The sequence below is a fragment of the Dryobates pubescens genome, chromosome 17 (genome assembly GCF_014839835.1).
Source record: "Dryobates pubescens isolate bDryPub1 chromosome 17, bDryPub1.pri, whole genome shotgun sequence".
In the NCBI taxonomy this organism is placed as follows: Eukaryota; Metazoa; Chordata; class Aves; order Piciformes; family Picidae; genus Dryobates; species Dryobates pubescens.
Genome location: NC_071628.1, coordinates 6,720,413 through 6,744,288, shown reverse-complemented (window position 1 = coordinate 6,744,288; position 23,876 = coordinate 6,720,413). Strand labels below are relative to the sequence as shown.

The following is a 23,876-nucleotide window of genomic DNA, read 5'->3' as shown; positions in this document are numbered from 1 at the left end:
TTTGCACAAGGTGTGCTCCTGATGTTTAAACCAATTAAAATGGGAGAGTAGCAGAGCTGTCAGGTGTTTTATTACAAGCAGTGAGTCATTGTTTTATCACTGTACACTTTGTAACATCCCTTTTCTGAACGCTGAAATAAGACTCCTGTACATTTTGTGCAGGTGTGATTTTATCCCAGGCAGCTTGCTCTGTAACTTCAGCTCCCACGTCCCCTTCATGTGGGCTCTCTGAGCATCTTGCTGTGCTAGCCAGATAGCTACAGGTTATAAAATCCTTTGTTTGTCTGTAATACTGGCAACAGTCTGATTCCCTCTCTTACAGGGTTTCAGATGACTTGGTGGTAACAGAGCTTGGATTCTTCCTCCTGATGATAGCTGTGATGGGCCCATCAGGTAATGCCTTGATGATATTCCATGCTTCAAAACGAGTGAGCCCTTGCATGGCCCTTGTGTGCACTTGTAGCAGCTCATCACCAGGCTGAACAGGGCTGTGTTGTTCCAGTGCAGTCCCTGGAGGAAAACAAAAACCAAAACTAAACAATTCCTTCATTTTTTGTGTGTGTGGAGGACACTCTAATGTAACTTTCACTTACTAAGGATCACCAACATGTTTGGTACAAACCACCTGGGCTTAGCAGGCAGCAAAATTACCAATGCTACACAGGATAATGCTGCATCTACAAAGGACCCAGAAGCATTTTCCTGGCTATAAATCTGCAGTCAATTATGAGCTGCATGAGCTTGTACCAGCTAAGAAACTGACCCTGCACACATCTGAGTGTGTTCACCTTTAAATATCCTGTTGATGGTGATGGGTTTGTCTCCATGAACTGAGCCCTTGCCTCCTTCCAGACTGAAGCCTAAACCAGCAGCTGTTTTTTCCAGAGTCACAGTGCAGGTTATATCTGCTGGAAACAAAGGGGAAGGTAGCCAATGAGCACCGTGCAGTCAGCAAAGCTCAAACATCTCTTTTCAAAGATGAATGCCTGTTTTGTTTGCAGAGGCACCACAAACAGTGAAATTAAGGAGAAAATGGTGACTTTTAATTGCTCTTTTTGTCATCTTAAGGCCCCCTGGGAATCTGGAAAGAGAAAACTATGTTTGAATTCATGGCAGAATAAAATCAGAAAGCCAGCCATTTACTAAAATAGAAAAGCCTGTTTAAGGAACAATAGGTTAGATGTAGCTGGTCTGAGGTTGGTTAGGTATCAACTACTAAGCTGCTACATCTTGCTTTAGAAAAACAAACAAACCAAAAAAAAAAATCACAAAAATACTGTAAGAATGTGAAAGGTCCTGCAAAAATCTGACCTGTCTTTGTTTCAGCTGTAGCCACCTGCTACAGCAAACAGCAGCACATTGTTCAAACAAATTCTCTTTCACAGAGAGAAAGTCTTCTAAGGTAGAATCTGAGGATGTTAGAAGTAAGAATCCCTGGCCCCCGAGTTGCCATTACACCTTTGTTAGCTGATAACCTTTGTGTGCCTACAGAAATTGCAGAGGATTATATTTGGTTTATTTCAAAGGGGTTCTTTCAGAAATTGATTTGTTTTTTCCCCTTTCCAGCTGCCTGTGTCAGGAGTGTTTTAGTAACTGTGCTGGCTTCAGCCATGGTTCTCGGATCCACGTGGCCAATGCTGAGCTGTTTCATAACCACAGGGCTTGCAGGTGGTGAGGAAACACTGAACATGTGGGAGCTGCAAAGGCAGTGCCACTGAACTCACTCACCAGACTCCTGTGAAACATCACTTGCTACTGAAGAGCTGCTAGAGCTGATTGAAGCACTGAGCTGTTTCTCTCCATCTTTAGCTTTCCTGGTGACAACAACAGCCTGTCTGGGCTGCCGCGCCTGCCGCAGGAGTGCTGAAGCAGCACTGTGAGTTGCACCCTTCAGAGACTTTCCATTGATGGACAGCACTTCATCTCCTTTCTGGATGGTTCCTTCCTGAGATGCTAGTCCGTTGGGAAACACTTTGTGAACCTAGTGAAGGGCCCAGTCAACACACACAAGGAAAGAGGAAGAAGATGACAGATCGCTAAATGGTTCAGTTACTGCTGTTCACTGTCTGCATTTCCGTTCCTCACCAGGTGCAAGCTGCTGCTAGCACACTGCAGAACGGAGGGCTGCAGAGAAGTTCTCCTGGTCACAGCCCTCCTCAAGCAGCTGGGCCTTCTGTTCAGCCTCAGTATTGCATGGCCAAAGCCTTGTTGCCCATGGCATGGGCCCATGTGCCTTGTCTATGCTACCTCCTCACTATCTCACTGCTCTGCTGGAGGGAGGAAGAAGGCAGGAAGCTAGTCTTCAGCTTCCACATCCCACACATCTGCACACATGCCTCATTCCTCATGACCACCATGCATGGTTTTCTATAAGCAGGTGAATGAGAGAGAGATTAGTGCCTGTTGAGGGCTGTGTGGATTTCTGCCCTGGCTATCAGAACTGTTATGGTCTAGGGTGCCCAAGGAAACAGGAGACTGCTTCCCAGGTCTGTGCAGAAGGATGCTGTTTGCACCCATTAAACCCATGATTATTCTGATTCTATCAGTAGAGCTGCCAACTTTGGCTATGCTCAAAAGCCAACATCTGTAATAGAAACCCAGCAAGTTACATAGTTCTGGAGAGAGTAGTTGTTTTCTGGAGTATTTTTTAAGCAAGATGCTACTTACTGTTATCGCTTTGTTTTCTAGGTCAACACCCCCAGCCAGGCTGAAGCCAAGCCCAGTATCTTCTTCTTTATGCAAAACTGTGACATGAATATCATCAAATTCCTAGGCAGAGAAAGAAAGAAATTCAAGACCTGTGGAGGTGGTTGGAAAATCAATGTCTTTTCTTTTTGTCTCTTGTGTGTTTTGTAGTGAGACTTTGTGGCATAGGCACAATACTGAGACATTTTTAGAGCTACTGAGTAATTCTTGTCCCATGGGTTAGATGGCTGTTGCTCTTGCTTAGTCACCTCCAAAGGCTTCTTCAAGATTTTTGGATCAAAAGAGCTAGACATTACTGCTGGTGCATACTGCTGTGACTGTTTTACTTGTTGCAATGTGAAATTGCAAGGACTGACCAGGCACAGCCACTGCACAGCTTTCTGAAAACGATGCTCCAAAAGCAGATTTACCTTCAAGGTTGCTTCATCCAGAGATTTGACTTCCTCTATCAGCTTTGATAACTCCTCAGGGGAAAGCAGAGAGATAACAGACTGCCCTGGCACGGTGGATGCGTGAGGTGAGCTGCCTTCCTCTTTCTCTTCCTCCTTCTCGCTGTCTGCCAGGCTCACAGTATATTGCCTCAGCTCAGAGAGGCTGTCCCATGGTGACAAGAACAAAAAGGAAATATTGGGTTATGAAAGAACATAGCCACAAAAGCACAGCACAGACAATGTTGGGGCAGTCATATATTGATCTTATTAGCATCTGACTAGGGTGGTGGCTCCTATAGTAAGTGTAATAACTGCAAATGTAAATTAATCACATCAGGCTTAACAGAATTAGGATCCCTCACAAAATAACTGGATCCTTGGCATCAGGTAAAACCATAGTTAAATCTCCTGGATCATGGAGATGCTAGAAATGTTCTTTCTTAAGTAGAAGTTTGAAGTGTACATTTGCTTATCTAATACAAATTAAAATCGAATTATAAGCATTCTCCTGAGTTGTTCAACCTTTGTGTTGTCAAAAGGTCTTGACTTGGTCTGTTCCTTACTGTTGTGTGCTGCTACCTTCGAGTGTCAGTATTCCAGCGGACCAGCCCAGATGCTCACAGTGCTGGTCTGTAAATATGACTTTTAAATATGATCTCTTACTTTAGTGAAAACCCAGTGTCCAGGTGGTGATTCTCAGGTGGGAGAGAAGTCCCCTCCTCCTCTGCAGAGGACTGAGACAATGTGTCCAGTGTTTCCCAGGTGCTGTTTCCAGAAGAAGTTGTAGACTGAGGAAGGCAAAGCAAAGATTTCATTAAAGCAGATGACACCTGGCTGCTGATGGAGTAGATTTTGCCACACCTTTCATCCCGTGGCCTCATCATCTCACAGGCTGGGGTGGCAGTGAGTGGGAAGCTTCGTGACCGCAGGCTCTGTGCTTTTGCTACCGCTGTGAGAGGGGAGGCTGCCATGGCCTCTGTGCTTGAGAAACCCAGGGAATTTTCAGTGCTGACATTGTTGCTTCTCCCTGAGTTAGCCACAAGGACCTCTCTGGAAGAGGAAGATCTGTCTAGGCTCATAGTACACATGACCACCGGTGGCCGCTGGCTAGTGTCACAGTGCTGGAGAAGGGCTTGGTGTGACTGGGCTGCATCTCCTTCCACCCGCACTGCAGCGGCAGAGGGCTCTGGCCGGGCTGGCTGCTTCAGGCTGAACCTACGGGGTGGTTTTTCAGGTGACTGTGGAGCACTCAGGGACTCAAATGAGTTTATTCTTTGTTTTATTGATGATCCCCTTGGAGAGACACGGGATCGCAGTTCTTTGCTGGTAATACTCTCAAGGCCAGGAGGACTTTGATCTGCCTGTGTCTTCACACCTGAATTTGCTTTCCTCAGTCCTTTCAGGCTCTGGCGAAACCAGGCTGGCTTAGGTGCAACAGGAGGACCTCTCTTCACACTGTCATTTTCCTCTGATTTTAGCACTTTTGAACCAACATTTTCTGCTTCTGATTTCTTCAGTACTGTCTCTGAGCTGCTTCGACTCTGATTCTCTTTGTTGATGCCAGGTTGCAAATCTAAGTGGACATTGTCTTCACTCATGGTAGGGTTAAATAAGCTTTTTATGCAGTCAGAAATTTTAACCCAAGGGTCTTCTGTTGTTGTCTCAAGACTGTAATCTACCCGTGCTTGTCTTTTAAGCATAGGCCTTTGTATTGGTGAAAGTGGATTCCCTGCATGAGAGAAATGCTGATTATAAACAACCCTTCCACTTCTCTGTCCCTCACCTGTGCCTAGGGCAAAAGCTGATGTTGCTGTAATTTATTGTTTACATCATTTTTCTTTCCTGCATTTGTAAGTTCATAGAATCATAGAATCAGCCAGGTTGGAAAAGACCTCAGAGATCATCAAGTCCAACCTATTACCTGATACCTAACACCTCATGACAACTCTCACTCTGAAAGGACACTCCCATGGATATTTATGCTTCCTTAAATTTGTGCAGGCATTTCCAGTTGTATTTTCCTAGTAAGTAAAAGCTTCATTCTCATGTAGAAATATGTTTGCACCATGGGCTGATTTCAGCACTTTCATGTCAGGTATAGCAGAGCTGACTGGCACCGAACCTCTGCGCAGCCACGCTGCTACGATTATCTACTGCAGCATGGAGGGGGAAGCCATATTTTAATGATCTGAGCCAGAAGTTACAATCCCATAATGGCTTAAGTTATAAATCATCTAGCTCCCCTAACACTAAGTTCCCTTAATTCTAACTAAGGCTACAAAACACTAGATAGTTATCAGTGATTTGTGCTTGCAGCACGTGAGCCTGGAAACTAAGCACCAAGATGTCCTGCAGGAATGCTAACAAGCAGTTTCATCTGGAGAAGTACAGCAGCAGTAACCCACCCATTAGCAGGTTTTTACAATCAACACCCACTGTGCTTCATTTGACGTAGTTTTTCTTCCTCTTGTTCAAAGATTAATCAACAGTTTGAAATTCCATCTTTTTACCCCCAAATTTACAGGTATTGGTTGAACTCTACATTTAAAGACAAAGGTGAGGTCAACTCAATGCTCATCATAGAATTGTTAGGGTTGAAAGGGATCTCAAGGATCATTTGGTTCCAAGCCAGGGACCCCTCCCTCAGATCCACGTCTAGTTTGGCTGGGAAAACCTCCAGGCATGAGGCTTCCACCACCTCCCTGGGCAACCTGTTCCAGTGTCTCACCACCCTCATGGGGAAGAACTTCTTCCTAACATCCAATCTCAATCTATCCATTTCTATTTTTTCCCATTCCCCCTAGTCCTATCATTACCTGACAGCCTAAAAAGTCCCTCCCCAGCTTTCTTGTAGCCCCCTTCAGATACTGGAAGGCCACAATAAGGTCTCCCTGGAGCCTTCTTTTCTGCAGACTGAACAGCCCCAGCTCACTCAGTCTGTCCTCATAGGAGAGGTGCTCCAGCCCTCTGATCATCCTCATGGCCCCTTCTCTGGACACATTCCAGCATGTCCAGATCCTTCCTGGAATCCAAACTATATGCTCAGTTTAGCTGTGCAAAAGTTCATGGCATTAAACATACCTAAGTCTGCTTTTCTGTCTTGATCTCTGCTCACCGGAACAGCAGCTGTGTGATCAGTGTCAGATGCTGTAGGAGAAGTGGTAAAGACGCTGTGGGTTACACCAGTTTGCTGTCCCTCTAGCACTGTTTCTCCAGCTTCCTGCTGAGCAAACAGGAAACAGAAATGTGTCAGAGTGTAATTCTTCAAGCCACACCATAAATGAATCAGAAAAAAACCCAAACCCATACTGTATTTTTCATTTCTCTTTTGATCTGAACAGAAATACTGGATAGAAATCCGGCTTTCACTTCTGCTTGGGATAGAATCCTCACAGCACCTCTCCTGCATTTCAGGAGTGCTGGGATGATATTTCACTTGTTCTGTGTTTCAGGAGTCTGGGATGACATTTAATGGGCACACTTGTAAAGAGTCTGTGGGAGAAAAATGCCATTAATGTTTCCAAGTCGTAGCAGTAAACTTCATCATGAACTGAAAGGCTGCCATTAGAGTGTTCAACTTTCGTCAAATCACCCATTCAGTGACTTTTGCAAACCACTCAGGCAGATTTCCTCTAACTTCCTATCAAAGTCTCTCTCCTGCCCTTAAGCACAAGCTAGATGAGTGACATTGTTACTGCAGTTTCAGAGCTCTCCTTTCTTGTGTTTGGCTTGAAACCTGGGCTAAGAGGGTCAGTTTGAGGCTCCAGCCTCTCAGCATCAATGAGGCTGGGGAGAGGCCCTATGAGGAGATGCTGAGGGAGCTGGGATTGTTTAGCCTGGAGAAGAGGAGCCTCAGGGGAGACCTTATTGCTCTCTTCAACTACCTGAAGGGAGGTTGTAGGCAGGAGGGGGTTGGTCTCTTCTCCCAGGCAACCAGCACCAGAACAAGATGACAGTCTCAAGCTGCACCAGGGGAAGCTTAGGCTGGAGGTGAGGAGAAAGTTCTTCACAGAGAGCGTTGTTAGCCATTGGAATGTGCTGCCCAGGGAGGTGGTGGAGTCACCATCCCTGGAGGTGTTCAAGAGGGGATTGGATGTGGCACTTGGTGCCATGCTTTAGTAGTCATGAGGTCTTGGGTGACAGGTTGGTCTCGATGATCTTTGAGCTCTCTTCCAACTTTACTGATTCTATGATCATGGATTCCTTTGTTACCAGTTCTGCCAAGTTTCAATGGCTCTGCTGGACCAGTGGAAGTGCTCTCTGCCCTGCAGTTAAGAGTACTGATAGAAACTAAACCCTAACAGGACAGAGAGTGAAAGGCCCAGAAACAAATGAGAGTGTCCTGAAAAGCCCAAGTGACTGAACAGTCTTAGCTTTGCTGTCATGGGGTTGTCTGTTACGCAACTTCCTTATTCTAGTAAAACCTTCTTCAATCCCCTGCTTATCAGGGTCCTGCTTGCAAGCTGCACTTGGGTTCTGTTGCTGTTAGACAAGGACATCAGAGGTTCAGCAAGCTAAGGGGTCAGTCTGGAAGCACTCCAAACACACTGCTTGGTTTTGGCTTTTACTGGTGGCAGCTGTGCCAAACTGTTTACTGATGCAGTTTAAAGCACAGTTGGAAAATATCTGTTAAGAATTCTGGGTTATGAATAGCAACCTTGCAGTCTGCAGAACTCCCCTATCAGACTGTAGCATGCAGGCCTCAAACTGACTAACACAAAAGGTTTGAGGAACTAAAGGTTTAAAAAAAAATAATAATTTAAAAAGTAAGTAATAAAACCTTCTCTTGGTGATCTGAAATGCTCTGTGACAAGAAACCCTCTCTCCTGGGTGCTTAAAGGAGCTATTGCCCTAAGATAGACAGTCTGACTAGAGGAAGTTATCTTCATGAACAGAGCTTGGCTTTTGGTGGATTTTATTGATCTTCAAATTTGTTGGTTGGTTTTTTTCCCCCCTCCTTATCATTTAGAATAACTGAATACTGAAGAATACTAAGTTGCATGCAGTTCCACAAGTGTTTATTTCCCTGAACTTGACTTCTGCAAGGTGATTTTCTAGGAGCTGCTGCTGAATGTGTTTGTGCTGCTTTTGTCTTAAGGGATGGTAGGACAGCGACTTTGCAAGTGGTGCTGACTGGAAACTTTCTTGTATGTTAACATTGTGCATGGACTCAGTGTGAGCTGTATGGTTTCATTTTGGTCTCTGCTGCCTGGGAGCTGCTTTGGCAGGGTTGGTGTTTCTTCATTGCGTGGAGGCTGGCTCTCTTTCTGCTGGTGTATTGCTAAACCTGGGGGAAGGAGTTTTCATTTTTAACCAAACCACAGCTCTGTTTCAACTCCTAATCCCTCAGGGGCTGCAAATGACAAACACTGTTCTTCTGTCTCAGATAGGAGAGGGAACTGAAATTTAGCAAAGTACAAAAATGCCCTCAGTTTTTGAAATACTGGAGTTAATCACAGACACGTTGATTGAATTGTGCCTCATTATTTAAAGGGCTTTATTTAGTGCCTCCTGGTCTCTTGTACTGTAAGCAAAGCCAGGATCACCTGCCTCACACAGTGCCTCTGTTTGCTTTCAGTGAAAATCCACTCTTGAAACAAAGAAATCACATCACAACTTCTCTACTGCAGAGATGATTTGGCTCTGTGGGTGTGAAGGTCAGGATCAGCCATACCAAGCTGACATCAGAGGCTCGTGAAAACTCATCTGGTCCCAGTCTAGAGCACATCCCTGCTCCAGTTATACCAGAGCCAAAGAGTACTTGATACCACCAGCTTCATGCCTTCACAAGAGCAACAGGGAGTGACTCAAATTTGTTCTCACTGGTGCTCTCACTGGGATTTTAATTCAGATTTTGATATGCAGGAAAACTTCACTTCTCTGCCTTCTGACCTTAGCTTGAGCATCACATTTTGATCTAAACTGGCTTTACTAAGGTGAAAGAAAAGCTTCATGCCCTTCCTCTTCTCCTCACACATCTATACACTTTTCTTCTTCCTGCCATCACACAAAGTCCCTTTGCCTTCCTCTTTCCCTGCCTCACAAACAAGAAAAGATCTGAAGCTGTTGGTTTACCTGAAGCCTTGCAGAGGGTGCTGCGGCCACTTCTGATAGGAGCTTTTCTTTTCTGTCTGGGTCACACTGGTCACTCCACGTACAGTCCTGCTTGAAGTATTTCCTTGGTGGAGGTTTGGGCTTGGATGATTTAGGTTTTCTGACGAGGATCTCTGATGATTTCTTAGTGTTTTGCAAGGGTTGCCCCCTGTCCCTACAAGCAGGAGGAGAGTTTCTCTCTGGATGATTATCAGACAAGGAACACAGCAGGCCAGGTTGTCTGGTAACTGGTACATCAATGCTGTGGACCCGTGCTTTGGAGTCAGTCAGCTGGTGCACGGCACCATCGCTAGGTGAGGACCTGGGGTTGTAGCTGCTGTCACTGCTGGAGCGGGTCATTAGCCTCTGTATCCTGCGGGAGCCGTGGGCGCTGTTCCTCTCCAGCTGTTTCTCACACAGGTCTCTGCCATGCCAGCTTGCCTCTAGCTTTTTAACACCTGTGTCAGGAACATGTGCAAAATGCCTGTTCAGAGAGATGCAACGAGGCTGCTTCCAAGAGTCAGCTGATTCAGCTTGCAGCTGAATGCCATCACTGGGTGATGCCAAGGTATAATTTCTGCATCAAAGGCTTGTGGAGCCAATGGTTACAATCTTGGGCAGCAACATAACTTTAACTTTTCCCTACAGGAAATGGCCTCAAGTTGTGCCAGGGGAAGGTGAGACTGGATATTAGGAAAATTTCTTCACCAAAAGGACTGTGAAGCATTGGCACAGGCTGCCCAGCACCACCTCTGGAGGTACTTGAAATACATGTGTGTGTGGTGCTCAGTGGCACGGGTCAGTGGTGGCTTTGGCAGCGCTAGGTTTGTGGCTGGAATCGATGACCTTAAAGGTCTCTACTGCCCTAACTGACTGTGACTCTGTAGAGCCACAGTACAGCTTCACTGATGATGTTTCTGTTGGTTTTGTTCCTTTAGAAGAAATGAGGACACTAAAAGGAGATTGTTGCAAAGTTCCTGTGACAGGCTGTCAGACCTGAACTGGGCAGGTAGCTCTACCCACGACTGCCTCACAGGAGGATTCACAAGTTTTTTATCCCCAGAATGTCACCTGAATTGTGCAGGTCCTGGCTATCATTGTCCTGCTACTGAGAGCTGTTTGAAAAGCTTTAAGCTGAGGTTATGGATTGGAAAGGATGAGCAACAGGGACAGGAAGGTTCCTTGACTGTTGGCAAGGATTCTAACCCAGCATGTATTCATCCTATGTGTCTGTGAAGTCCAAATGACCACATCTCATTACCTTCAGTACTCCATTGCTGTCTCTCCTTTCCAAATCTGTTGTTTTCCACAGCTTGTGCAACGGCTTCCTTCAACTGTTGCTCAGACACCTAGGAAACACGGTGCCATTAGACTCTGGGAGATTGCTGCTGGGAGGTGAGTGGTAGTTAAACATTCATTCCTTTCACAGAGATTTCAAATCCTCTAGTGGGAATGCATAGATCTAATCATCTCACAAAGCAGTGAATGTTAAAGCCATGTGCACAGCATCATGTTTATATATATTGCAGTACAGGTGAGGGGTATGCACAGGTGTAAGAGCTTAAAAAGAGACCGGATGAGGCACTTAGTGCCGTGGTTTAGTTGGTGTTGGACTTGATGATCTCAAAAGTCTTTTCCAACCTGGTTAATTCTGTATTGGCTGTTTGGATACAATGAGCTCTTGCAAAGATCACTCTTCCTTGTCATATTTCACCAGAAGGGGAGTTCTATGTTTACCACCATAAGATAATTTACTAACACGTTCCTGTGGTCATTTATGCACCAGTTGAGACTTGATAATCATTCCTACAGTACTTGGTGTTAGGAAGCATTTCATAGAAAAATCTTTCAAGAATAAAATATTTTCCTTCAGTGTTAATGTAATTATAAATATTGGTTACAGCTTTAATGACTGAAGGATGAAATGTAGAAACATTTCTTTCCTTTTGGAGCCATGTTCCTGCTTTCAAATTATTTTCTTATTAATTTTTTATTTTGTTTGGTTTTGTGGTGGTTTTTTTCTTGCATAAGAAAAAAAATCTTTTGGTTTATTCCTTAAGTGTCACTTCATCATTCACAACATAGAAACTCATGCAGAAGTGTCTCCAGCGATCTCCAAACCTTACATGATTGTAGTTCAGATTGTGCATATCTCAGATTTGTTGTGCACAGTGATGCTTAAAGAGATCAGCAACCCTTCCCCACCTGTTTTAGATCAGCACCAGCTCCCTCACCTGACTTCTCAATGTGTGCTTTAGAGAGTCAGAAAAAACAGTGTGTGCTACCTGTGGTTCGGGGTGTCTGCTGATAATAATCTGCACTGCACCAGGGTCACAGTGGCTTAGCACAGCATAAACTTCATTAAGAGTCATATTTTGTACTGAAGCCTCATTAATTTCAATAATTTCATCTCCACACCTACAAAGAGATTTTAAAAAACAGATGTAAGAGGATGTAAACAAAACAGATTCCTCCCTCCCCAGACTTGTCTCACCCGTGTGAAAGCACACAAAAAGCAAACCTGTGTGGCTGACCACTACTTTAATCACAGATTTCATTATCTCTGTCTATTCTTGTTCCAGAAAATGGAATGGGAGTGGATAGGATGGCAAGGGATTTTTGGCCTGACTGCTTTGTTGCATGCAAGCTTTCAGTTTCAGCCCTGCACACTTGGTGTCTGGGAGCTGTCTACTGTATGCAGCTCAGCTGCTGCTGCCACCTACACCTTCCTCCCTTTCTTTCAAGCTGACACTTCACTTTTCATGACTGTATGGTCTGCTGGTGGTTTTTAAGTTCAGAAAGGATGCTGTATTTCTGCTGCATATGAAGAGCTTGTTAATAGAAAAGCTGTAGTGATAAGCTTCTGCTGGCTGCTGGACTGGGTCTTTCTGGATGGAACCAGATTGGGCCACTTGGAAGTTACATCAAAAAGCCCTCACTGAAAATGTTGTGTTCTGGTCAATTCTGAATATGTTCAATGTTACTAATTGGTCACAAATCTTACAAAGCCTATTTCTACCCTCTCACTGAAGCTCACTCCAGCAAATCTGTATTTCTTTTGGACAAGGAAGGCTTAGAACTTGAGGAGCCTGTATCAGGACTAACCAGTGCTCAAACAAGCCACCTTATGTCATAGCTTTGGGGTTTCCCAGATATTTGCTCATTTGGAAACCTCCTCTGAGAGAATGCTGTAGGCTTGTCTAAGACAAGAATTTCTATGGGGTGCTCTAGGTCTGGCAATCCCAAATATCCTAAGTACACAGGCTAGCAACAGCACACAAGCTTTAAACCCAAAAGACCCATGGAGCACTCTGACTTCCTTTCCAAACAGGCCAAAGATAAACCCATAAAACACAGCAGTGGAAAACTTAAGGCATAAACCAGACACTTCCACATCCTACCTGAGTCTTCCATCCATGTGTGCCACTGAGCCTGGTGAGAGGGTGTGAATAAAAATCCCTGAAATACACTGGAAGTAGGGGATGCTGCATAACCCAATGCCAAGGCCAGCACATGGCTCTGAAACAACACAGATTAGTTGGAAAAAAAGACAAAAGAAGCTGTCAAAAGAAACCACTGGAGAGACCCTCTGAAAACAGCCTTCAATTTAGTTAGTCTTTTTCTATAGAAACCAGAATCAATGTCTTGTGTTCATTAATGTTTCACATTCAATGTTAGCTGCTGCCTAGGTTTTTTTTCCCCTCCCTTCTTTCTATTTAGTTTAAAGTGAGTGCACACTGGTATTGCCTGTGGGGTCCCAAGATCTGCTTTGCAGTTCCTTACTGGTGTGTCATAGACATAATGCAGTGCAGGTTTATTTTGCAAACTGTCACTGCTGAAGAATTCAAGTTACAAGAAGACAGGGAAAAAAATGGAAATAACAAAATAATTAAGGAGGAGCAAAAACCAATAACTACAAGAGGCTGTGCAGCTGTTGTTTGCTGTGTTCTATGCAATACAACTTAAGGCTTTCATGAACTTATAAATTGTGGGCAGTCACTGATGTCAAACCTCATAGGGTGTGTTTGCTAAGTCCTGCTGTTACCTCACACAGACACTGCTTTGTTTGTTGCTTTGATGTTCCCATGTTTAAAAGCTGATTTCGTTCTGCCAGTGATGGTTTATAAATGGAAGATGCTGACAGTTGAAGAGGAGTTACAGATAGCTGTTTGAATTGGGTTTAAGTCTTTCCAGAAATGAAATTGCCTGCTTGCATAATTATGGCCAAGAATTGTATAATCTGTTTAAGAATTGGTAGTTGTTGCCAAGAAGTTTGCTTTGTCATGTGAAGGATGTGAATGTAACTCTAATGCTTGAGGGTTGATTGGCTCTTGAGGACAGATGGGGTTTAAAATCCTGCTGCTGATAGATGGTTGTTAGCACTGACAGACACCAACATCTAATTCAGTGTATTAAAGTAACTTAGCTCAGGGAAAGAATCAGATTAGTGAGGAAAGACCTTCAGTGAGCAAATGAGCAGTGCTCTGTTCATTGGCAGTCAATGTCAACACTTACCTTTGTTGAGGGTAACCTCCATGATGATCCTGTCATTGGGCTTTGTGGCATTTAGTGAGAATGCTGCACTGTCTGAGCTGAAGGAGCTGTTCTCTTTGCTTATGCATGAGCTCAGTGACTGGCACAATTGGGGTGACAGACAGCTGGAAGCAGAATGAGGTGTGCCAAAGCTTGTCCTGACTGTAAGTGTCAGAAGACCCTTTTTGGCCTGCTAGGAAAAAAAAAAGTCAGTCAGTGAATGGCTGGAGCTCACATGCACACTGTGTGTAAAGGCAGAAATTCTCTGGGAGGAGAGTACATAACCTTGAACTTGTGTAAAGCATCAGAGTGTGTTAAGCCATGCATGGGCTCTCCATTCAGCTCCAGAATTTCATCACCTGTTTTCAAAGAGAAAGATGAGGCTGCGTCACTGTCCCTGTCCTGAGTGCACTTGGGAGTCTGGCAATGGTAGACTGGCCTGAAAGGCACTTACAGCTCATTTCAGTTTCACTTTAACCTGCCTTTAAGGATCATTCTTTGGGAATATGGTGTGGAAAAGAGAGGGAGGAGAGGGATTTCCCACCTTCTTGTAGCCTTCCATCAGCAGCAGCAGCTCCACCAGGAAAGATGGTTTTGACGTAGATGCCTATTGGTCCGTAAATGCTGTCTTTCCCTCCAACAATGCTAAAGCCCAAACCCTAATTTATGGAAGACAAACAGAGAGCCCATGGTCAGTTCTCATAACAGTTCATGTGTGCTTTCTTCTGCATTACCTACCTGGGCAGCGCTGTCAACAGAGCAGGATAATCCATGAAAAGCACTGCCCCACATGCCAGTAGCGACAATTGAAGATGCCAGTGGAATACCCTTGTGGTTTACTTTTTGGTTGTTGCAATGAATTGATTCACAATTATAAACACACAGAAGGTATTTAAATTCTTTTTTTTTTTTTTTTTTTTTTTTTTTTTTTATGTCCTTGAACCTATAAGCAGCTGGGAAAAATTGATTTTTCTGTTCTCCCTAATTTCCTCTCCCATAAATGAGATGGATAAAAACACAAGACCATGATATCGCTCCTGATTTCAGCCAAACAGATGGAGACCTCACAGAGATGTCTATTTCTTGTCCTCTACTACACGGAGTTAATGTTTGTTGTATGTTTAAGCAACGCCAATAGGCCTCTGTGGGTCCATAGTTCCAACCTATTTATTTTTTGCCCTTCCCTTATATAAAAGCCAAACACTACCTGCTACCATTAGAAGGCTGTTACAAGACCAACTCACACCTCAGAAGCCGTTTAAATGGCCTTCAAAGGAAAAATGAAGGTATCGTGCTGGTGACACCCTCATGGGCTCCCAGAACACAGACAACAAATGATTCTTTTGTAAATGCTGGCCAACAAACTACATGGGAAGATTCCTGAGAGTATTACTCTCAGCTCAAATAGCTATAAATTCAGTATTTTAACTGAAAAGGTTATTAATGAACAAATTCAGAACCTTACTCAACAGGTTCAAAAGCTGTACGTTTAAGTTCATGAATGGCTTCTCTATTCTCTTTTTAAGCCTCTTCAGTGACATTCCTGTTGTAGATACAACAATATTTTGTCCAGACTTCATTGTGGTGTTTACAAATGTTTTTTTTTTCATTTTGGGGTTGTTTTTTTTTTGGAGGTATTGTGTATCCCTGATAGCTCTTGTTTTCCCTCTCACCAGAACTGTTGTTATGGCTCGATTCTGACTTGAAAGAAGCTCTAAGGTTGCTGTGCTGATGCAGCTTATGGAAAACAGAATCTTTGATTTCATGCCTGCCTTCAGCTGCCAAAAAGGGTAGCAGTGAATTGCAGCGCTGGTGCCAGCTTGAAGTGGATGTGTTATCAGAACCTGAAGGTTGCGCTTCAGCAAAGAGATGCTTCAGAAGGTTAAGAAGCAAGTGAATGACAACTAATCCCTCCTGGCAAAGGCTGGAGATGAGCTGGCAACCCAGAAGTATCAACTTTAATATGTGAAGTGAGTTCCCTGCTCTTTTGTGAAATGGTAAATCAGCAGAGCCAGTCTTACCTTCCCTTGTCCTCTCATCAATACGATGTTTGAGATTACTGAAGCCTGAGAGCCGCAGGATGCGTGCACTAGGTGTGCTGTACTGAGTGATCTAGATGGCCTTGAAATTGCCTGTGAAGATAAAAAAGAGAGAGATCATTTTAAGGAAGAATCAGAAAATCTTGGCCATACATTAGGACAACACATTTATTTCAAATTGTCTGCCTTAGAACTGATGTTTTTAGAATCATTTCTCTCTAATTTTCAAAAGCCACTTGTTATTTAGACAATCACTGCTCACCAAAATTCTTCCTCAGTGACTAAACTGGAGTGAAGTTGCTGACCCTTGAAGTGGTGTAATGGTGTAGTCAGATTGATTTGTTCTCTCAGTGGATTCTCCTTGCCAAAATCCCATTTGTGGCAATTAAGGGTCCTAAAGAAGTACCATCATATATGCCTCTATGGACTGAACTATGGAACAAGAAATTCTAACTCACTCCCTCATCACACAACTGAACAGCTTTATCTTGGGACAAAGAGAGTCTGTTCTCAGCATTTCCCCCAAAATTCAAATTGGTACCCACAAAAGATCTTCAGACTGTGTGAACTGCCCTGTGCTGCCTCTGTTAAGCCCCCACACAGGCTCCTTTCTGCTCCTTTTGGCTTGATAAGCAAGGTAAGCAAGTCCACAGTGCTTTTCCTCCTTCCACTGCACAGAGAGTGGGTTTCTCAAGCCCAGCCCCTGAGATCTGACCCACTTTAATGAACCTTAATGAAATATTTAATGAGCATAGAACTGGGTATTGCAAACTAATTTAAGCACTGACAGAAATCATTACCTAAAGCTGACTATGTAAGGAAGTTCAATAGCACCAAAGTTAATTGCACTCATTACAAGCCCAAGAGAGTTCAACACTTTACTGCAGCAAAATGACAAGTGTGGAGTGCAAGAAAAGTCTCTATTTTGGCATGAAAACAAAATTATTTATTCAACAGGAGACTGGGAACACAATTAAGAGGGAAATGCCTGAGCGATACCAAAACCAGTCTCTCCAGAAAGTACACTTCTGCCAGGTCAGGGTGTTCCTTTATTGCTGTCTGGCTCTGAATCTGAAATTGGAAGTTTTCAGTTTTGTTTTGTTTTGTTCCTGTGTGAGAGAAGTTTCTCCTTCTCCTCCACACTGCAGGCTGAGCAAGAGGCTGAGAGGCTGTAGCCTGCGCCAGCCAGGGTCATTTAGCTGCACCAGGGGCAGAAAGGCCTCACACAGCCTGCACAGCCAAGACAGCAGCTACCAGCTGTCAGGGGAGCCCATAGCTGCTTGTGGCCACGGTTGGGCCAGGGGAGGACAGCTTGGGAGCCTCACGATGGCAGCACCCAAAGCTCAGGCCAGGGTTTTATTTGCCGTGCGCAGAGCATCTCCACAACCAGCAGCAGGGAGATGCCCAGGAAGCACCTCTTGGGCACTGAGCTCTGAGGCAGCAGCAGGTGGTTGTCGAGGTGGTGCAGACCACATGGGGGGGTTATATACACTGAAACCTGCTGAGGCAAGAGGAGGGAGAGGCTGCTGAAGAAATTAGGTTTGCTGGCACAGAGCCTTTCTCTCTTTCCTACTCCTTACAGAGCTGGGATGGGGTTGAAAAGTGGAGGAAGCAGGCATGCACTATTTTCCCTGGCACAGCCTGCAATGAAGGCAGCTTTTGGCAGGAGCCGTGACTGCCAAGGTCTTTGAGAGCCTTTTTGCTGACAGTTTTGTCTGCTTTCCAGGTGATTTCCTGTAGCACCTACTGGGGCTCTCCCTGTAGAGCAGTCAAGCTGTTGGGAAAGAGACTTGCGACTGGTGTGGAGCGCATGGGGCTGCTGGTCTCTGGGGGCTTTCCGTGGTGCTGAGCAGTCCATCTCCCCCACCCAGTATGGGTCTACACCTGTCAGTGAGAGAAGGCTGGGTTACTTCTCAAGCAATGGACATTTCTGTGCATTCACTTTATCAGGTAAGTGTTACTTAAGGATGTGTCTCCTCTTGTAAATCTCTCTGAATGGGCAGGGAGCCTTCAGTCAGTGGGAGCAGCCATTCATGTTAAGTACAGTCAAACACAAACAGTTCCCACCAAAAGAGCATTTTAAATAGGATACATTTGGGATACCCTTTGAGAAACATACAGTGGAATGCTTGTGCACAAAAGTCCTGACTGCAGGGTGTTAGGAGTGTAAAAGCTGATACTTTAATGCATCAGCAACTCCTAGCTGAGGATCCCAGACTCAACTTGGGCAGCATCTGCAGTTGCTTTCCACGCTGCAGGAGCAGCACACCATATCAAATGCAGTGCTGAGCACTGCCTGGGTGTAACAAGAGACAAGGTCACTTCTTTGCAGCTTACTGGTTGAGTTGCTGCGGGTCCGCTGGCAGGCAGCGTTCCTGTGCAGAAAGCTGTTGTGTGTTCCCAGAGGCCTTTCCTTGCAGCTTGGCATCTCCTGACCAAAAAATAGCACCAAACAAAAACCAACAATAACAATGTAGGCAAGCAAATCTGAAAGTGATCTTGTACATGAAAATAGAATTTCTCCTAATCATTCTATTTTGCATTCTGATAGAAGTCTTTTTAGAATCACTCCCTGATCCATGGCTCTGGAAGGTGAGGATGATTTGCAAGGAGCATCTAGAGAGGTTTATATTCCTAGGAGAGCCCTGAGAGGGGATGTAATGTGCCTGTTGTTCACTGTGGCACTAAGCAACCCACGTGCTGCTCTAAGGAACTCTGTTGATGACTGTGTCACTATCCACCCAGGCTCCTTGACCCATCCTTCAGCCCCTTTTAGCTGCTTTTGAAAATATGGCCACTTGTGCCAGCAGAGGTTAAGAAGGCCAGGAGAGGAGCATCAGAACAGGACCTGCATGTTCTAATCTCTCTGGAGCCAACTAGAAGCCTCATCCCTGGAGGTTTTTAAGGCCAGGCTGGATGTGGCTCTGAGCAACCTGATCTAGTGTGAGGTGTCCCTGCCCATGGCAAGGGGATTGGAACTAAATGATCCTTGAGGTCTCTTCCAACCCTAACAATTCTATGATTCTATGATTTTCTCGCAGAAGCCTGGCTTTAGCAGTGCCGCTTAGAGACAGCTCAAGAACTAATCGATGCTGGTTTCCTTCCTCGGCAGTAGGTGGAGGCATTGCCGAGCAGCAGAATCCTGCTGCCCTAGCTAGGGGCTGACAGTTTTAGAGTATGAAACGCAAAGATCCTTACAGCGGCACTTTGGAAGTGATTTTGCAGTGTTTCACCTTCCAAGCTAGCTAGCTCGAAAAACCTTTGCTATTAACCCTCAATTAATTTGCTGCAGGCTTGTGTCTAAATGCACAGTTCACCTGGCTGCCTCTCGGGAGGCACTATGCTGCAGGAGTTCAATATGGTTCACCTCTGGCCACTTAGGCATTTGAAAGAGAGGAAATAAACACAAACTTGGCAGAACCCAGCAGACATCTGGGCGAGACAAATCACTGCTGTCCTAGAAAGAGGCACACTACTCAGACCTGATAGCAGCACCAGTCAGGAGGATTTTCTCAGTCTAGGACTATCTCAGAGCTTTCTGTGTGGCTCTGTTGCAGATAGCAAGCAAAAAGTGCCTTCCCCCTCACCCCCCCTTCCCCCCCTCCACCCACTCCTTGGAATATCAAAATTTGAAGTCTGCAACAAATCTGTGCCTGAGCTTTGTTTTCTTCCAAATGGTAAATGTGATGCCATCTAGTTCAGGGTGTGGATGAGAGGATAGGAAGCCTGAAATGAAATGTGTCTGCTCTAATGAAATGCACCCTGTGAAAGAAAGTTCAAAAAGGTTTTCCACTGAAAGATTTAGTGATAATCTGGGGTTGCTGACCTTTTAATGCTGCCTCTTCTTCCCCTCTCTCTCTGTAACACACTCCATGGAAATTCACCATGGAAATATCCTAGTGATCGTAGACCCACAAAACTACTTCAGTGTAAGACCTGGTCTCTGGCATCTTGATTCATGGATCTGTATTTAAATCCAACTCTGCCTTTTCTCAGCTTCCAAATGGAGAATTAACCTTGGCAAGCTATGTGTTTCTAAAAGGCAAGGTGACACAACCCTTGCTAGAATTTCCCAGGGCCTCAGCCTCCCCATAGCCTCTGTTTATCTGGGAAAAAGCTGTGCTGGAGTTCACCAGAGCCTGACCACAAGAGGTCTGGGGTTTTGTCAGGAAAAGCAAACCCATGTTCTTTTAAAGTCTGGTGCATGCATTCTCCTTCTTTCTCAAGCTGATGTTGTCAGAACCCCCAATGCTGTGAGGGGCAACCACAACTGCCACGCTTACTTTGCTAGCCACCATGATGTTCAGCAACCGTGTTGGGGGGTGAATGAGAGACTCGGCTTCCTTGCTGCACAGAGCTTTAGGTGGTTGTCCATTCAGTGTTACCAGTTCATCCCCTGGGCACAGATGAGCATCCCTTTGGGAAAAGGAAAAAGGCAGCTGCTTGCATATCATTCCACAATGATCAGTGTGACACTATGGTGAGGAACTGGCTGCAATCCCCCCAATGCTTTGGGCAGAGCTACCATGAGATGTCTTGAGAAGTGGTGTACCCACTCCCCTTCTAGACTTATTTCCTTCCTTACTGCTCTTCTCTTCTGCTCAGTCCTGGTGATCAGTGGCTGCCTTTGCATGCACACCTGATAGCCAGGCAAAATATTGCCCTGCTCTCACCACCTTGCCTCTGCAAGTGGATCAGGGACTATGCCCTTTACTCCCTGTCAGGAAACATGGCTCATGCTGCCTTCCATTGCCCTGTAAGAGGGCAACTGGGAAAATACCATTTGCAAACATGATGTTCCATATGATACTTCATTCTTCCAAGTTGGATTTCTTAGTTGTGATAGATGGCCACATTAGTGGCCACATTAGTGTAGTTGAGAAGCATCCAATCCCCAAATGGGCACAGTTTTATGGTTCTAGACTCTTGACCTGTCTCTCCAACTGGAAGCATTGTAAGAAATGATTCTCAAACCCCGCTCTGAAACTAAGCTTCAAGGCACAGCCTGTCCCAGATGGGCGGTCATGCACAGTCCATGCAGAGAAATGGCTCCCTACTAAGGACTCCACATGTACAGTACCTGGTAGCTGCACCTCCAGCAGGCATGGGGCTGCTTGTGAACCCTTTCCAGAGTGATGCACACTTTGGAGTCCTGGGCAGCTTGATTCCTGAGCTGTTGTTCCCTGTGCTTGTACACAGCCTGCAGATGCAACTGTCCTGGTTCAGAAGAGGAAAAGGTGCATGAAAGAAAATGTACCAAGGATGTTAAAAGTTACTTACAGTTGAGACTTTTTAAGTGACACAGAAAATGTTCTTGGTTTTAGGACCAGATTGCCTGCAGGTAGGACAAGAACAGGACTCTGACACTGCAGTCTTGAAAGAATAATTGTACCACAGAGTCAGTGTTTAAAGAGTTGTTTTCTTCAGGGCATCAGTGGCTGCCAGCTGTCAGAGAGATGTATTACAATCAAATGCCTCTCTCCACAGAGGGGAAGAGAGCAGAAAATAGGCTTTTCATAGTAACTGCATCCATAGTTGCCTGTGCTAACTACTATAAGAAAGACAGGGAGGAAAAGAAGGAATATGCCAGGAAAGGAAATACTCTGGAAAACAGAAGAGGCCTAAAGGGAAAATAAAGTGTCCACAAAACACTGGGAGCTCCACCCCTGTGACGTGGGAGCAGGGGAGCAGAGAGACTGCAACTGTGGAAGGTTCTTTGTCCACTCCAGACTGGTTGAGGTTGCTGCAGTCTGTGTGCTGCATCTGGAGGACTAATTGCAAGCACATTTTTAACAGCTATGAATCATTAACATATGGCCAAAGAGAGAGTGTCATGAGTCATGAGTATGTAAAGCGAAGTCTGGAGTGACAAAGCACATGAGGGACAACACATTTGTCTGGGAAACACACACCACAAATGTGTGAACGCTTAAAAATTCTAGGAGACAAGGAGAGCTGGAAAGTTAACACACAATTTCTTTCCCATTTGCTTAATCATTCTTCTGATTAATGTTTTCACTCAGTCTGCTCCTATCTGAACCCACCTCCTCTGCCCTCGCCAGCCTCTCCATATGCCACTAAGTGAAGAGGACTCTCAGTGTATCCTGGATCCAGGCTTGTTCCCAAGAGATTTGTATGACTGAGGAACAGATTTCTGAAGGGGAGGCAAATTTCATATGTTAGGACAGACCACAAAATACAGCAGTGGTCAACTGTCTGTATTGCTCCAGGGTCCCCTGATCACAGTGGCATGAACTAATTCCTGCAATGTGTGGTCTTCCGACAGCACAGGGAAAGCTGTGTCGCCACCTTTTCCACCATCATCAGGGCTTAATTTCTGCCCTGAGCAGAGTTAGAACCAGTAAGCCTTTCCACACAGATCAGTGGGGATCACAGCAGACCTGACTGACAGCAAACACGATCCCCAGATTTACAGATTGATGTCAATACTTTTCCGGGCTGACTGGTAAGGTCTGGCTCCCAGTCTGAAAGCTGCCAGAGTAAACCTGAGGCTGTGAATCAGTGAATAAGTGACTGAAGTTGGTGCCCTGGTCTCACCACAGGCTGCTGGGTTCAGTGTGCCATGGATAAGGGCCATACTTGTGTCGACTGCCTTGTTAGCCCTGTGGCTTTGCTGGCATTCCAGGTTGTCTGCCATCAGTGAGCAGTGGCTGGGTTTCACGAAGCCTCCCTTGTTCATGAAGAGTGCTTCTAGTGAGTAAGTGTATGAGCAGGGGCAGGAGTCTATTTTATACCAGTTTGTTTGAATCCCAACATTAGTTTTGGAGCTTCTGCATTTACTTTTTACCCAAGGTAAATATCTTGGCCAATACATACTTGTGGTCAGGACTACACTACCTTCCTTTCTGTCTTACAGCAGCGCTTTGAAGGTTTTGGCATGGCAACAAAATAAAGGTTAGAATTCTAATGCCTTAAAATTTCAGATCTTGAGTAACAAAAAAAATGTGAGCTGCCTTTTCTTGTTTGTTTGCATTGGCCTTTTGTGTTAGGGATCAGCAAGACATACCCTGCAAGCTCATAGTTTTCAGCAGGGTAGGGTGCTGCTTCTTAAACAGGAGACCTGTGATCTAGAGATTGAGGGTGGGAAATTATTCTGCCAGCTGGCTAAGGATTTGGAAATATCTGTCAAAGAATAATTGTATTACAGATATGTGTGTGTTTTTAAAAAGTCATTTCCCTTTGTTCCTGTAGCCAGAATTGAAGTTTGGACTTACCAACTTCTCTTCTCAGGAGCCCATGCTCTTGCATGCTGCTCCTTTGAAATATCTATAAAGCCTCTCACAGATACTGTTCAGGCACACAGAGAACTTTGCAGAGCTGTTCTCCATGCTTCATTTTGTCCTTGATTTTAATGTAATGGAAGGCCTTTTTGTTTTGTCCCCAGCTCATCACTGTGAAGAGCACAGTTGTGCTTATGCCCTTCCTGTAACTCGTTCACGGCTCACAGCTGCTCTGTTCCTGGTGTTTATAGAAATCTTCATCATTAGCTGTCCAAAAGTTACTTGGCTCTCATCAATTTGACAGGACATCACTGAGAGGGTTTGGCTCTGAGGTTTTTCATTGCAGCACCATGTAAATCCTCTGGGGAAAATATTAGCGTTTGTCCAATGGGACACATGCCAGGCTGGAAATTCTGGGTTATATTGGGACATGCATGTGAAATGACACCAAATAAAAACTGGTATGGATATTCCTTCCAAAAGCAATAAGCTGCATGCACTTAGTGAGAAGGAAAGTGGAGGTTAAATCCACTGCATATTGCAGACAAACCTTGGGAACAACATCTGTTTGCATCTGTAGTCATCTTACCAAGCTGGGCCACGTTTCAAAGAAGCTCTGTGTCTCAGTGGCTTCTGCAAGTCCCTTATGGGAGTTACTTCTTAAACAATAAAAATAAAAATGGCTGGGCAGTGCAGGGCATGTGGCAGATATCTGTGTGCTGTCAGCATCTGCACTTCTTTGGGTCCTGGCCATAGGTCCCCACATTCACATCCAAGTTATTGCAACATGACAGAAATTAACAAAAGCTGTCCTCTAAGAACAACAAAAATAA

General features: G+C 44.8%; 1 protein-coding gene across 1 annotated transcript in view; it reads right to left on the bottom strand.

Moving 5' to 3' along the window:
- Positions 1–216: 216 nt before the first annotated feature.
- The window catches only part of IL16 (interleukin 16), a 41,197-nt gene continuing 17,537 nt past the window's right edge, over positions 217–23,876 (bottom strand). Inside the window, exons 4-22 of the mRNA XM_054168922.1 lie at positions 20,883–21,019; positions 20,086–20,218; positions 18,140–18,233; positions 17,550–17,686; positions 15,785–15,895; positions 14,308–14,422; positions 14,049–14,122; positions 13,746–13,953; positions 12,632–12,749; positions 11,516–11,648; positions 10,492–10,579; positions 9,213–9,688; positions 6,219–6,360; positions 3,801–4,866; positions 3,117–3,300; positions 2,668–2,769; positions 1,729–1,981; positions 789–908; positions 217–510 (exon numbers count right to left, since the gene is read on the bottom strand). Coding sequence (XP_054024897.1) covers positions 317–510; positions 789–908; positions 1,729–1,981; positions 2,668–2,769; positions 3,117–3,300; positions 3,801–4,866; positions 6,219–6,360; positions 9,213–9,688; positions 10,492–10,579; positions 11,516–11,648; positions 12,632–12,749; positions 13,746–13,953; positions 14,049–14,122; positions 14,308–14,422; positions 15,785–15,895; positions 17,550–17,686; positions 18,140–18,233; positions 20,086–20,218; positions 20,883–21,019 — 3,885 coding nt within the window. The 3' untranslated portion in view covers positions 217–316. The remainder of the gene's footprint in view (positions 511–788; positions 909–1,728; positions 1,982–2,667; positions 2,770–3,116; positions 3,301–3,800; positions 4,867–6,218; positions 6,361–9,212; positions 9,689–10,491; positions 10,580–11,515; positions 11,649–12,631; positions 12,750–13,745; positions 13,954–14,048; positions 14,123–14,307; positions 14,423–15,784; positions 15,896–17,549; positions 17,687–18,139; positions 18,234–20,085; positions 20,219–20,882; positions 21,020–23,876) is intronic.